This window comes from Geospiza fortis, unplaced genomic scaffold (assembly GCF_000277835.1).
Source record: "Geospiza fortis unplaced genomic scaffold, GeoFor_1.0 scaffold319, whole genome shotgun sequence".
NCBI classification, from domain to species: domain Eukaryota; kingdom Metazoa; phylum Chordata; class Aves; order Passeriformes; family Thraupidae; genus Geospiza; species Geospiza fortis.
In genome coordinates, this window is record NW_005054576.1 from 98,089 (window position 1) to 113,944 (window position 15,856).

At 43.7% G+C, this 15,856-nt stretch overlaps 1 protein-coding gene across 7 annotated transcripts in view; it reads right to left on the reverse strand.

The window, feature by feature from the left end:
• Nucleotides 1-15,856, reverse strand: part of HMBOX1 (homeobox containing 1) — a 102,789-nt gene that overhangs the window by 45,816 nt on the left and 41,117 nt on the right. For 6 of the 7 annotated variants that reach the window (XM_005429780.2, XM_031064261.1, XM_031064260.1 and 3 more), the window contains 2 exons: nucleotides 14,828-14,911; nucleotides 1,957-2,436 (listed from right to left, as the gene is read on the reverse strand). In XM_005429780.2, the coding sequence (XP_005429837.1) occupies nucleotides 1,957-2,436; nucleotides 14,828-14,850 (503 nt within the window). In that variant the 5' untranslated portion in view covers nucleotides 14,851-14,911. Of the gene's footprint in view, nucleotides 1-1,956; nucleotides 2,437-13,576; nucleotides 13,661-14,827; nucleotides 14,912-15,856 lie in introns of all 7 variants that reach the window. The other variant, XM_031064262.1, reaches the window with a different exon arrangement.

Below are 15,856 nucleotides of genomic sequence, written 5' to 3' on the forward strand. Positions count from 1 at the left end.
ATTTCCTTTATTTAGGGGACAAGGAGTGGGGAAGGTTGGCATTAAAACAGCCCAAGTGCCTCAGTGCTGGACACTTCTTTTAACAAGTGTCACGTTTGATCAAAGTACCATAGCAGGAGAATGGATGACTCATGTCCCATATAATTCATATTAGGTGCAGCACTGCCATATGGAATGTACAAAGTTTCATTACACAGGGATGAATAAATCTCTCATACCAGCATAAAAACCTCACTCGTAAAAATGAGGCAGAAAAATAAAAAATAAAGGATAGCAGGGGCTGCATGGTTAGTTGCCCAAATGAATATGCATAGACCAACCTCCTCCAGCATCCCAAGAAAAGACTCAAAATTTTGCAGCCTCTGTCCTCAGACCCCTCCTTTAGTCCCCTCCTTAGTCCAGAGCTTGCACTGAATGAACTGAGGTCTTTATGTGATTTTTACAATGTCTGCACAGGTAGTTCAGAAGGGGCTAAAACTGTGCTAAAAGCAAATAAATTGGAGGTTGCAAAAGTACTGTGATACACAGCAAATTTCAATTGCAATAAACACATACTTTGCCTCTTCTCTTCCTCTCTCCCTTCCTGAGAAGGGCAGGCAATTAAAACCAAACTTTATTAGGGCCTTATGAGACATCTCCCTTCCCCTTCTCCCCTCCTGCCCCAGCTACACTGAAGGCAGACTCAAGCTTGCAAACGTAAATGCAAAATGAATGTTGTGCTGTGGGTTCATTTTTATTTCTGTACCCAACACTCATCATCCATATGCCTGCAAACACAAGCAATTTCAGTTTAAATAAGCACTAAAAGCATTACCTGAGACTCACTGCACAGGAACCCAAACCTCAGCCATGGGAACTTGGCACTCTGCTGTACTCACCCCCTTCCTGCACAATTCCATCATCCTGCAGCCGACAGCAAATGATGTTGATCTGCTTTTCTTACTGCTCATCTCTAATCCTCTCCCCCAAAAGCCACATCTTTCCCTGAAATCTCCAAACTACTTCCAACACGTTTCCATGCTGGAGCTTATGGGCTCCAGTCCTCCCACAGGTACTTCAGGAATGGTGCAGTTTTTGGGGGGAAAAAAGAATAAATTCCAGCATTATGACCAAAATTGTTTGGAGACATTTGGCCTTTCCTCTTATTTCTTTGTGCTCTCAAAGCCCACTGACTGACTTTCATCCTCAGGAGTATAATCCCCTCCTTTCATCTTTGCAATAATGCTGAAAAGAAAGCTTCTAAAAGTAAAGGAAGGTCAGCCCTGAAAAAAAACCACCCCAATGGCTCTTGGAGAAAACTTCTGTTTCTTCTTTATTATTTGTATTTTCCTGCACCACTCTGCAAATCCCTGCCACAAACTATAAACAAACAGCTTGCATCCTCTCCAGATCCCACTGGAAAGCACTGACCAATCCAAGTTGGATTCCCTACTCTCCCTTTATATGGAAGGAATTACAATGGGTGTGAAATAGTGGAGAAGGAGTCATGTGAATTGATATTTGATCAGAATCCTGAATAAAAGTAAAAGAGTGCTCTAACATCGATGCCAATTTTTGGTACAGCACTGAAAAATTATTTCAACAGTCAGACTGTGGGACACTCCCACAGGGCCAGGGGCTGCCTCCACAAGGCAGGTGAGAGGTTCTGGGATGGTGACCCCTGGAGCACTGGCAGGAACAACTGCCTGACGCACCTCCTGCTCTCCTGATCATCATCAAATCCTCATGGAACAGTGTGGGTTGGAAGAAACATTTCAGGTCATTTAGTCCAAACCTACTGTGATAAGCAGAGGTATCTTCAACTAGAACAGGTTGCTCAGAGCCCTGTCCCACCTGACCTTAAATATTTCCTGGGATGAGACATCTACCACCTCCCTGGACAACTCATGCCAGCATTTTACCACTGCTGCTGAGGCACTTCTCACCTCCACACCTTTTACAGAGACCATCACTCACCTCATCAGCTCCTCCACTTTGTCGTCGATGTCCAAATCCTCCTCGGAAGCCTCGAAGCTGTAGGACCTCTGGGCCAGGCTGTTGGCCAGGGGGTAGCGGGTGGGCGACATCTTCCCATTGAAGGCAGACAACCTCTCGTTACTCTCCCTCCCGTTCTGATTCGTAGTGCAAGGCTGTGGGGAGGTGTCGTAACTGTTGCTCGGGGACGGGGACATCCCGGAGTGCTGCGTCTGTGTGGAAGCCGTGGCCGTCGAGGACGACGCCGGCACGTTGTTGGTGCTGTTGCCGTAGGAGCCGCCTCCGTAGCCGGATCTTCTCCCGAATTTGTCGCTGTGCTCTTGGTCCAGACGGTCCAAGGTTTCCAGGGCGTGCAGGATCTCATGCCTGGTCATTCCCGTGCGTCTCAGGCGCTGCAGGAGGTCGATCTGCTCTATGGTGAATCTTGGCTCGTCTGTGTAGTGAGACATGGTTTCCAGCAGGCTGGAAATGAGGCAAAATACAAAATAGTTCAGTTCAATAATTCTATGTGGCACATGGAAGGTACTTTATAAATTCTGGCAGCTCCAAAATCCACCTCCACACGGCAGCTCCAAAATCCACCTCCAACCAACCTCAGCTGGACACCTGCCATGAATGCGAATCTCACTACACAGAAGAAGGGTTTCTTTTCCTTGGAGTGCTCCAACAGCATTTCAGACCTCTCCCCACATTCCCCACACCTGTATCAACCCTGCAGTTTGTGCCCTTTTGTGCTCTAGGGTGAATCTTGGATTATCTGTGTAGTGAGACATGGTTTCCAGCAGGCTGGAAATGAGGCGAAATACAAAATACTTCAGTTCAATAATTCTACGTGGCACGTGGAAGGTACTTTATAAATTCTGGTGCAAAACTTTAAGATACACACACACACAGCAAAATCCACCTCCAACCAAGCCCAGCTGAACACCTGCCATGAATGCCAATCTCCCTTCACAGCAGAAGGATTCATTTTCCTTGGAGTGCTCCAGCAGCACTTCAGACCTCTCCTGACATTCCCCACACCCTGCAGTTTGTGCCCTTTTTTTGTTTTTGATAAACCACTGCTACAGAGACTGTGGCTGCTCAGTAATTATGGCTGCAACTTGATCCCAGACAAAATTTTGCCCAGTGTTAAGTACCCACCAGACAGGAATCTCAGATTTCTGTGGTGGCCACAGATCTGACTTTTTCTGGACAAGTTTTCACCAGTTATGACATGAGATTTATGAATCTCTACTCTTTCAAATCTTAACTACAAAGAGTTTGAGTTGCCCTAACTTTGTTGCTCCCTTGAAAAAAAAAAAAAAGAAGATAAAAACACACCCAGCGGAAATTCTAGTGGCCTGTAGGACCCAAGTTGATTTGACTGAAGTTGGATTTCTGAAGTTAGGAACTTTTGAACCTGGAATGTTGTCACAGATTGCCTGACCTGACAAGGAAAGTGCAGCATATCCAATTACTCCTGAGCTTTCATTTAAAGAAGTAAGTCTTCAGCTTTTTCTCCTCTAAAGATTGGCTTCTAAGGTAACTTGACCATCCTGGTGGCTCAACAAAATAATTTTTAACTTCCCAAGGTGCAACAACAATGAACATTATTTGCTGCAAAGTCCAGAAATGGAACTGAAAAAAATCCCAGTATGCTCCCTTAATCACGCTTCATTCCTAAGTCTCCTGGCTACAGATCCAAATGTCACACAAACAACAAGATCTCCTCCTTCAGAACTCTAGATCTTGAGAAGAAGGGATGGCAGATGGAGGCCAGGCAGAACTTGGCAAGCAGAATATGGCATTTTCCATCCTTCTCGGTAATCTTCTCCTGAGTCAAGGGTTTATTGCCATTCCTGCAGGAGAGCAGGGTGAAGAGATCACTCAAACTCCAGGAGACGTGACAGAGCTGATGTACAATCCCTGAGAGCCAGAGCAAATCACAGCCGAGGGAAAGTCAAGGAAGAATTCCAAGGACCCTGTGAAAGCCAGGAGAGGGATGATGGCTGTCAGGCTGGGAGACCTTCCAGGGCTGCCTATTCCTCCCCACAAATTTTGAGGATGACTCCTTATGTCCATTTAGAGGACACAGTCTCAAGCTACGTCAGGGAAGGTATAGGTTGGATGTTAGGAAGAAATTTTTCACAGAAAGAATAATAAAGTATTGGAATGCTTTTGCCAGGGAGGTGGTAGAATCACCATCTCTGGGTGTGTTTAAAAAAAGACTGGACATGGCACTTGGTGCTATGCTCTAGTTGAGGTGTCAGGGCATAGGTTGGACTTGATGATCTTAGAGGTCTCTTCCAACCTCATTATTCTGTGATTCTGTGATTTCTGCCCTGGCACAGAGAAGTTCCTAACAGGAGTCATGGAATGACTCGAGATCCATAGCTGGGGCTGAAGAACAACACTGAGAACTGGCTTGTTGGAGTAGAGCTGAAATAGAGCTGTAAAGACAAAGCCAGGACACACAAATCCACAAAAATGGCACTTGCAGCCTGGGAAATACAGAAATGAGCAGAAAATCTCATCTTTGTCCTCATCCAGCAACTACTGAGCTCCTTACATTGTTTTGTGGGAGAAGGAAGCAGGAGGACAATGCAAGGGGATGACTCCCATCCAAGAAAATGCCTGTGTGAGAAGACAGACGTTCTACATCCACATCAGATCTTCAGCCCAACGGGAATGCGCTGTGCTCCGGAAAACTGATTACTGGAAACGTCCAGGCCATTTAAAATTTTCCAAGACAAGCACCCAGACTGTTGAACCACAGGAGGGCACGGCAGGCAATGCAGCAGTCGACCTGCAACTGACTGGAATTGTAACAACCGCAATTTGGAAGTGGCATCCCAGGCTGAGACCTTCGGAGCTTGGCAGGGAGAATTTGGAACCAGACGCTGTGTTCCAGGTTTGGCCCCTGGGGGAGGCAGGGCTGCTCCATCCTCCTCTCCCAGCTTTGGGAGAAGTGTCACAAGGACTTACTGACTCATCACAGCCAGCTCTGAGCAGCACCATTTTCAAGCAGAAAATCTCTTTAAACGTCTGGCCTTGAGGTGGTTTTCACTGGATATGCCAGCTCACCCTTCCTCAGGGCAACACCTGGTTTGGGCATTTCTTACCAGTGTTTTTAATGTCACCATTTCCCAGATCATTTATCTGTCAATACCAAGTTTCATGCGCTCAGGTTCTTTGTTTGAAATGGAGAATTTAATGAGCCAGAGCATCCAACCAGAATTACCTCCACTCAAAATTCCTACTTTACAGACTCTTCAACATTTAATACTAAAACATACTCTAAATTATTTAATCATCCATTTATCACAGACACAGAAACCCAGAACTTTTGTCCTTGGAGCCCCCGTGAACTAAAAAACTCCCATCTGACAAAAACAAGACTTTCCAGATGCCATCAAGAATGTCAAGCAACACAGAATCATGGAATTACAGAATGGTAATTGAAAGGGGCTGTAAAATCATTTTATTCCACCTTCCACTATCCCAGGTTGCTCCAAGCCCTATCCAACCTGGCCTTGGACACTTCCAAGGATGGAGCAGCCACAGCTTCTCTGGGCACCCTGTGCCAGGGCCTCACCACCTCCTCTAGCAGTTGGTGGCCATGGCCAGCGATTCTCTCTAAAATTTGGGTGTCATTCCTAATTTGTCTGAAGTGCCAGGGCTCAGCTCCTAGATCTGGGTGCCCAGGCCAAATTAATCTCCTTTAGTGAATTACAAACAATGATTTGGTGAATCCTAAGTGATCCTTAGTGAATTCCAGCTAATGAAGTGCAGAGTTCTCAGATGCAGGGGCAGGGGTTGACCTCTTGTTGCTTGTGGCCTCAATTTGTCCCTCTTTGACACAGCTGAGCTTGTGCAGGAATTTCAATTCACAGAGATGCAAAGGCTGCTGGGCAAGGTCACCCTCTGCCCCAGGAATAAGATATTCAATGATTTCCAACTTGTGTTCTGGAGTCCTGTTCATCAATGGACTTTAAAGCCTTGCAGAAATGAATGTAAGAGCAGTAAACAATGTCAAATTAACTCCATGATACTGTGTTTAACCACTGGAAAAATGTGGACAACTTGAAAAAAAACCCCAAACTAAAATCAATTTTCTGCTTGTCTCTCCATGCAAAGAATTATTCCAGCCCTCCAAAACTTTTAAGACAACTTCTGGGTAATTTTTAAGAGGTAAGAACACCAAAATTAGAATATCTCCCTGCTGGTCTCACTAATGTCGTAGAGAGATGCCCAAAGTGGCTTGTTTATATTTGCACAATCAGCAAATATTGCACTGACACATCTCTTCTGCATCTCTATTGCACTGACACATCTCATTGGTCTTCTTGATCTGGAACTCCCGTTCCCATCTTCATGTGCTTTTCTACACAGCCATGAGATCTAGAAATAATGCTCCCGAGGGACTTTCACGATTGAAAACAGCTGCAGGAACTTGGAATTTTCCATTAAAACCCCAAAACAAATATTGCAAAATGTGGTATTATTGAACATGTTCCAACATTGCCAACTATCCACAACTTTTTAATGAATAACTACAGCAAGCATTATTTCAAACTGTTACTCGAGCAGGGCTTTGGTTATTTTCCCTTTTTAAAATATTTTAATAAACTTATCCTGTTTAAAGATCAATTTACAAAGCAGTTAATTAAATCAACCATTTTAGAATCACCCTAATTTCATTCACCTCATTAATGAGTGAATATTCTCCACCACTTCATCCCCCCCCACACTGCAGTAAGAGCCTCTTATCCTCCTGCACTCCTCTGGCTACCTGTAATTCAATTTATTTCCCCCTCTTTTTCCTTGTGAAATACAATCAACTGCAGAAGTAGCAAGGAATAAAATAAGATAGAGACGAGCAGAATGATTGGGGGGTATAGGAGAAAAACAGGATGGAAAATACTTTTCCTGAGAACAGGACTGTGGATTGACTTTGCTGTAGGCAAACTCTGCTGCCTGTGTAGCAAAATATTCTCTACATCCCATGCATTATCTGCTATCAATACTCTCCCCACTGACAATGGGCTGTCAAGTTTCCTTGGGGAGACACCCAAAAATAGAGAGATAACCAAGGAAGAACAGCTGTGCATTTTTGTCCCTGAAATTTTGCAAACAAAACCTCTGCAAATTTCTAATTAAGCTCAAAACTAAAAGTGACCCATTTTTAACAACTGAATCTTGCCCTTTAAGACAAAGTTTCTTTAGGTTCTGGTGGAAAAAAAAATCTAAGTAGCCTAAAATATCAAATTTATTTGCATTCCTTACACTAAGTTGGCAATCATCCCCCAAAAAGATGGTCCAATTGTACCATTCTAAAGCATTAAAACTTCATGCTCATCTTTCATGGCTCATCCACAAGCAACCTGAGGTACCTGAATATCAGACTGAAGGGAGAACTCTTAAGGAGGTAAATAAAAAGGAATTTATTTCCAGCCCAAACCCACAGATATAAAATATCCAGCAGGTCCCAACCAGCCCAGTGCAGCACCACTCCTTCCCATCTGAGGGGACTTTGTGCAGTGGAAGCTGTTCAGGGGCTTCTCTCACCAGCACTGCCTGTCCGTCTCATTCCATCAAGGTTTATTTAACCTCTCTTTTTTTAAATTAATTTCACTCTTTGGATGTGGGGTTCCCTCCCCAGTTTGACTGTTCTGATCTCCAGTGGGGATGTGTGGCCAGTAAGGAAAAACACATCAAGGGTTTCTCACCTACTCTCACAGCCCAAGCCCACGCTGATACAAGAATCATTTACCCAACACTTAACTTTCTAGGTGATGGAGCACAGCAGAATAATCCCATAAAAACAGCTACGAGCTAAGTCCATGTCCAATTGAACTCGCAAAAGTTCAAAGCAATTCAATTACACGTTTGGGAATAAGGCCAGACAGCAGCCTTAACACCTCTAACACTTGAGAAAATGGCTCTGGACTCTTTAATGATCACAAGAAATCATTTTTTCCACTCTTCTACTCACTGTAGATGAGTAGGAAGCACTCTAGCATCACTGAGGAGATGCTCTTCTGCAGAGGTCCTTCTCCAATTCCCATTAAAATTCACAGCTTTATCTAATAAGCAAAGCTCAGGACTTACAAAACCAGTTGAGCTTTCTGTTGTAAGACCTATATTTGATATAATCTGCATAATATGGATGTGGGCAAGAGCCAAAGTGTTCAGAACAGGATGCTAAGTCTGGTAATTGGTTTAAGAATGATTCTGATCAGGTCCCATCAACTGAGGAGAGCAGGATGGGGAAGAGATGCCAACATTTCCCCTTCTCTGACACACAGCACAGGGTAGGACACCCCTGCACTGCACTGGCCTGCTCACAGGGATATCCAGGATTTGTCATCTCATTTATTACAGCACCAGCATTTTTCACAACATCACAGGCACCTCCTTGGTGGCACTCACTGCCATCTCACCATTTAAATGGAAGAGCAAAACCACGACATAAATTGTGGCTTTCCATCTGAAATAGGTTCTTCCAAAGTACACAGCTAAAAAATCACTTTCTACAACTCGTTAATGAAACCAGAGTTTTAACTACCATTACAGTTGAAAGTGGAACTCCTCAACCTGCCAGATTTTCCCTGTGTGTCTGTGCATCCACTACGGGTGAGAACTGCAGCCTGAGTGGCTCTGGAGGTGGATGTCCTCCTGATATTAAAAAGGGGCATTAAGGATGGCACTGCTATTTCCAAAGCAACGTAATTTGCTTATCACCCAGTCTGACATTCAGCCACCAAATCCACATGAAGTACTGCTCCCAAATGCTTCCTACGAGAACCAGTGACTACAAAGAAACTCCACTTGCAGCTGCCCACTCTGAATTTTTTAACCCTGTCTTAGGTTATGCAAGCTTGTTTCTCTCTCCACACATATTTATGATATTCAAGGACCAAGCATAGTTTCATTCAGTCCTTCCTTTTCTACACAGAATTCCAGGCTGGTGTTGGTTGGAAGGGAGCTTAAAGTTCATCTGCCATGGGCAGGGATGGCACTGAGAGATGAGGCTGATCAGGGTCCCATCCAACCCTTCACCCCATCCCAAAGGATGCAGCTGGTTCTTACAAGACACAAAGGAAGGGCTTTCATTGAGCTACAGCTGTTCCACCAACAGCACTGACATGTATCACCAAAAAAATCCCAGAATGTTCTGAGTTGGAAGGGACACATAAGGATCAAGTCCAGAGGCAAAGACTGTGACCCTTCCAGGACAGCTCTAAGGCACTGCTGGAAGAGAACTGGGGCATTTAGGGCATAACAGTATTCTGAAATTCAAGGTTTGGCTTTTTCTGTTCTTACTGAACAAATGAGTCTCCTTCCATTCAGAGGGTGGTGAGGCCCTGTCACAGATTTCTCAGAGAAGCTGTGGCTGTCCCTGCATCCCTGGAAAAGTCCAAGGCCAGCTTGGACAGGGCTTGGAGCAACCTGGGACAGTGAATGGCATCCCTGCCATTGGAATGAGATGATCTTTAAGGTTCCTTGCAACACAAACCATTGTGTGCCTCAGTGATTCACAGCAATATAAATATTTCAGAACCACCTAAAACTCTGCACCATATTAAGCAAAGCTGCCTTCAAAACCAGGAGCTGATGCTGTGAATTCTGAGGCATAACAGAGGATTAAGGATCTGACTCATCACTTATGCTCATCAGTTGCAACTCCAGTATTTTCAGAGGAGTTGTATCAGTTTTCAAAAGAGAGAGAGAGAGAAAAAGAAAAAACCTCAGGCCTGAAGTGCTCATCATGTCAACGAACACAGAGCCATCCTCACCCATACGTTTGCATAATTATCTCCTGCAGTTGCATCTCTGGCTTCTGATTTTCAAAAAAAAAAAAAGGCCTCTACTCCCATTCATCCTGATTCACAAACAAAATGTAATTCTTGTAATGACTGCTCTCATCCCAGGGAAACGAGAGCCTCGTGCTGCAGCAAGGAGGGAAATCAGGCTCTGAGCTGAGCCCCAGAGCCCCAGCATCAGCAGCTCTGTTTAGAGATGCAAAACAGCAGCTCTGGAATGCAGAGCTGTGCCACACGCCTTCGATCAAAATGGGGACAATTAATAAGAGCAGCCTGAAACTTCTGAAAATAAATCCGGCGTAATCAAATACTCACCGCTACACAAATTAGAGGAGGCAAGCTGAGAGCAGAATATCAACACATCGTTTCTTCAGGAGGCTTCAAGTTTCTCAGCTGGTTAAAGAGCCCCAAACCCCGACTCACTGCTCTACACAAGCTGTTCTTCCACTTATTCTCTGAAATTCTCTGCTGATAAAATAATTTTAATGGATGCTGGCAGTGAGCAAACCCAGCCGTTTTGTCACTTGGGTGAGTAACTTACTCTGCTTTACATCTCTGGGAAAGAGAGAGAGAACTTGAGATTGATCTTACAAGGCAAAAATATAATATAAATGGCAATTATTGTCATAATCCAAGTCTTACAAAAGGGACTGACCTCTGACTAAGCACAGGGCTGGCAGCCAGATACTTCTGAATTCTACTCAAGGCACGCACTGATTCACACTGACACCTTATCTGTCTAACCCTAACCTTCCCTACTTCCAAAATCTGGGTTTCCTGCTATTGTTGCAATTCTACAGCAACAAGGCAGGAATTCAAACTCTGAGCCTGGATTCAAGGGCAGAATGAGGGATCAGCAGGACTAACAAACAGAGAGAAAAACTGGAGTAGCAGCTGAGTGCTGAACCAGGGCCCAAAGCCCAAACCTGTGCCAAGAGCAAGGAGGAGCTCTTGGGTTTGGGAGCCAAAGACTAAACTTTGGATATATAAGCTCTGTAACAGCTCTCAAAGCAGGACTTGTGTGCTTTAGTTACAGTAAATCTCATCATGAACACACTGAAATATGTAATGCATGTGAAGAAACAGTCATTTAAAAAGTCATCAATAAAACTGAGACATGGGCCTGCCCTAGACACCAGACTGACACATCCCTGGAAGTGCCCAAGGCCAGGCTGGATGGGGTTTGGAGCAACCTGGGACAGTGGGAGGTGTCCCTGCACATGGCAGGGGTGAGACAGATGAGCTTTAAGGTCCCTTCCAACCCAAACCCAAAACACTCTGGGATTCTACAATAATTCATAATTTTAAGCCATCAAGATTACAGGGTACAGTGCTGTCTTCTGCCTCCTCCATTTCATTTCAAAATTTGACCAACCCTTTATTAAAATGTAAGCAGAGTCTCAGAACTCTTCTCCATTCCTTCTGCCATCTGGGGTATCCAAATATTCCAATCAAAAGATCCCTGTGAGGCAGGGAAGCAACAGTACACTAATTTTTGTGACCAAGAGCTCCCAGAGAGGGGTTGGACTTTGGACAAGTTCAAATGACTCCTTCAAAGTCACTCAGGAATTTTACAAGAAGGCAGAACAAGAGCCTGGCCAAACTCTGAGCATTTTCTCACCACACATACAGGTTCCATCTGTAGCATCACACATGACAAAGTGCAGGACAACTTTCAAGCAAAGCCATCACCAGGATTTCCACCACCTCTTCCATACATGAAGAAAAAGAGACATTCTGAAGTGTTTCAGGCACCTTCATTCTCCTTCAGGATCTATCACCAGCACTAACAACTAAAACACTTCCTTAAAAGAGAAATTAATTACTTCAGAAAACTAAAATCCAAACCCAGCAAACAGCTGAGAACCTCACCTACCCCTGTTTTTGTGCTTAAGTACAAAGCAAATTATTTTCCACTAGAAAAACAGTTTGCAAGTGCAGTATTACTGGCACAGCCTTAGTGAAGACAGAAATTACACTTGGAGAACTCAGGAATAGATAACAGTGTCTCCTTGAGGAAAATAAATCATAACAGCAAAAACCATGGGCTTCTGGCCATTGCTGCTTCCATCCTGGAGTTTTATTTTAGTTAAAAGCACTTCAGAAAGAAATTAATATCCTAATTAATGCTCTTAATTAAGCAACGAGCATGTCTTTGTGTAACCCAGACCTGAACCAGGGAAATTTCCTACATGACAGACAAGACCCAGTCTACATTCCACACTGCCGAGGCCACCACTAACCCATGTCCCCAGGTGTCACATCCACACAGCTTTCAAATCCCTCCAGGGAAGGGAATCCACCACCTCCCTGGGCAGCTGTGCCAAACCTTTTGGGGGAAAAAAACTTCAACATTCAACAAGATTTTTTCTTTAGATCACTTTTGCTATGAAATCATGAATTAACTCATCTGGTTTATCTTAAAGTGAAACCAAGGACTCGGGCAGGACATTGTTTCAGTTAAAGAAGCTAAAAAAGCCAAATGAATGCTCCCAGACTCACACACTATTTACACAATACCTTGTCACCGAAGACAAAAGGAGAAAATCAGCTGAGTTTTCTGTTACCTGAGTTTAATTAACCTGTTCTGTGTCACATTTCAAGGACACTGCACAGGTACAGCTCAGCCTGTGGTGATTTTCTAAGCCACTCTAAGTCCAGTGCCTGTTCTTCAATCTGTGCTGACTTGGTAGAGTTCACACTCCTGCTCTTTTCTTCCTGATGTTTTTTTCAAATGATGACAAGGTTTCAATCCAGCCCTTCTCCACCTGCATTATTCACCCTGATTTTCTTTTATTCACTGCCCAGACTCCCCTGCCATTGCTGGCAGTTAAATTCATAAGCACTGGCCTGATCATCCAGGTAAATGTGAAGTGATGACAGTGAAACTGTCCGGTTCTATCAGAAATCATACTTTGAGGGATGTAAAACATACTGATAGTCATAGATCACTATTAACACATATTAATTAATCAATATAGACTACAAAGCTCAAGTAATTACTCCCATATTTATGGGGAGCCCAATAGAGATAAAGCTGTTGGCTACAGGACGTAGTTTTAGATGAATTCTTAATTCCTGTGAGCCAAGATCAAGAGTTCTGTGTTCACACCACGCCTCAAACTCCTCTCCAGCACTGACTCTCATCCTACTCAGGGTAAAAATGAGGCAGTGAAATGGTAACTTGCACCCAGGTAACTCCTATATTAGGAGTAACCCAACTACTGTCTTACCATAGCAGTTCTGCAACTCTTCAATCTTAATCTAAATCACGATTTAAATTCAAACTTTAAAAAAAAAAATTAAGGCTCCATTTTTTTCTTTCCCCTTCACAATCCCATTTACCCTTTTTAAAAGATATCTGTGGTTTAATCTGGAAACTTTTTATCTAAATGGGTCATCTTGGCCCATTTCCTCTAATTTAATACTCTCTAATCCCCTCCAAATAAATTCCCCTCAGTTTTCCCTCAGTCAAAAATGATTCACCTCTACTTCTACAGCATCTTCCATGGCCATATTAACTGCACATACACTGGAATAAATCAAGGAAGCTGCTACTGCTCTGCTGGGAGGTGGCAGCAGAAAACTGCACAGGGGCAGAACATAACTGAAACTGAGCTAAAGCACAGGAAATTCAAGCTATGCAATTCCCAGTCTGGAAATTTCTGGCCAAAGCCTGACCCAAAGCTGTGAGATGTCCTTGTGCTCGCTCAAAGCACAGAGGAGCTCTGAGGTCACTCAGCAAATTCCAAATTACTGGGATAACAAAGATGCCCAGGGTGATGTGGCCTTACCTTCAGACTTCTCTCCTGCTGTGAACCAGATCTTTACAATTTCAAGTGGTGATTTTAATACTGAACTCCAACATACTTCCACAGCTAAAAGGAAGAAGAGGAGGTGGCTCAAGGGACTGGCAGCAAAGTAGGAAACCACCAGTTTTGAACAGAACACTAAACCACCAGCAACAGAAATTAATTAATTAATTAATGGCTTTTTGAAATCCATTGGAGTTTGGTTTCCAACACTAAATCCCTGTCAATCATTATTTTTTGCTGTGACTTCTTCTACAGAAGGCTGTGGCTGCACTGCCACTTGCACTATCCCTGTCCAAGGATAGATCTTCATCTTTGAAATAATCCATCAGGAAAAATGTGATGCATTCCCAGCAGCCCAGTTCCTTGCCACCTATCCTGCAGAAAAGGTTTCTCTTTCCAGACCTGACTGAAGGAACAATCTGAAATCAAGAGGTTAAAGTATCTCAGGAATCTGACTGCAGGGGATGAGCATTTGGTTGTGCCTGTAACAGGGATATTGGGGACAGCCATACAGGACTGGCCAGTGACAGCACAGTGCAGGTCAAGCCCTTCCTTTCAGCCTGACAACCTTCAAAATTTGAATTAATTTGCTTATTTATTGAAGAAACAGCATGGAAACCAATGATATTGAAGATATATGACAGAAGTAATTAAAATGAAGAAACTGATTTCAAATTCCACAATGAGATTTGGACAACCTTGAAGGCACTGAAGATACTTGAGTTGCTTGGACCAACACATCCAGCACCAGGGTTAGGTGAGGTGCCCCAGGTTTTCTGTCTCTGCCAGAGGCTACTAAATTGAAGGTGGCTCATCCCTTTCAGCAAAGCTAGAGCGGTGTTAAACTCTTTATCCCTCTCATTTGTTCAGTTGCTGTATGGAGATCTCTCCTTTAACACTGATTTTTCTCTGATCAAGACTGATTTTCTAAGAACTGCTTAATTTTCCTTCTGTTTCAGTGACAGAAATGTAGAACAACAAACAATACATGAGCCAGACCAAGTGAGCAATTCAAGTTACTACTCCCTAATTTAAATGTCCAGTTATTTTACTATTCCTGGTTTAAATGTCTTCCCTGGTTTAAATCTTCCACTAAACCAGTGAAAATCTCTGACTCAGCCAACTGCTCATAATCATTGTAACCATTTCTCTGCTCTTTTTAGATAATTTAACAGAAGAACACCACAAAATTACTCTTAATTGTTATGAGTTTCTTCAGCTTGTACTTACACTACTGGAAAAGTTCTGAGCATACTTTACATGAGGATGGGACGTTACAAAGCCTCTTGAGGGTCTTCAGTGTTATTCACCATTCTGTAAGACACAAGGAAAAGATCCAAGAACATTAGAGAGGTTTGGGAGAGGCAAAGGGATCCAATCACATCATTCTGGATAATCTGTCACTAATCCAGACTCACAGACTTCAACGCACACGGTAAATTCTTATGGAGAAAGTTGATGTCTGGTGTTGTAATCAGTCCAGAGACAAAAATTTAAATTACAATTGATTTCTTTTGACCACAAGTAAATTAATCTATGCAATCATTTAGCCTTATGACAGTTACCTACCCTTTTAACTCACAAAAGCTATTAAAAGGATTATTTGGCCAACATCCTCAAAGAGCTCAGGAGACAGGTACTGTGTTCTGAGGAGGAATGACCTAATAGAATTTTCCTCAGCTATCACTGCTGATGTCTTTCTCCACAAACTAACACGGACTGAAAGTGCTCCAAAAGTCAAACTATTAACCAAGAGGGAAGAGAAAAGCAGGGTGTTATATCCAGGCAGAGCTGGGGTAGAAAATGAGAGGATACAGCAGCATAGGGAGATGCATGGGATAATTTCCTCTGCTCCATCTGTAACATCAGCAATTGTGGATTGCTAATCCATGGAGAGCAGCCATGGATGGACACATCTTGGCTGTTCTCGACGGTTAAAAGTGGTCCAGACATTAGAGAATGACTCTTCCTCCCTCAACACCTGCTGAAGACATTGGGGAAGAACTGCACCTCCCCCAGATGGAGCCCACCGGGCACACTGGGATGCAGAGGCACAGACCTGGTTGGGCTGGAAAAGCCCCCTAAGATCACAGAACCCCAAAATGGTTTGGGTTGGAAGGGACCTTAAAGCTCATCCTGTCCCACGCCCTGCCATGGACAGGGACCCCTTCCACTGTCCCAGGTTGTTCCAAATCCCATCCAGCCTGGCCTTGGACACTCCCAGGGATCCAGGGGCAGCCACAGCTTCTCTGGGCACCC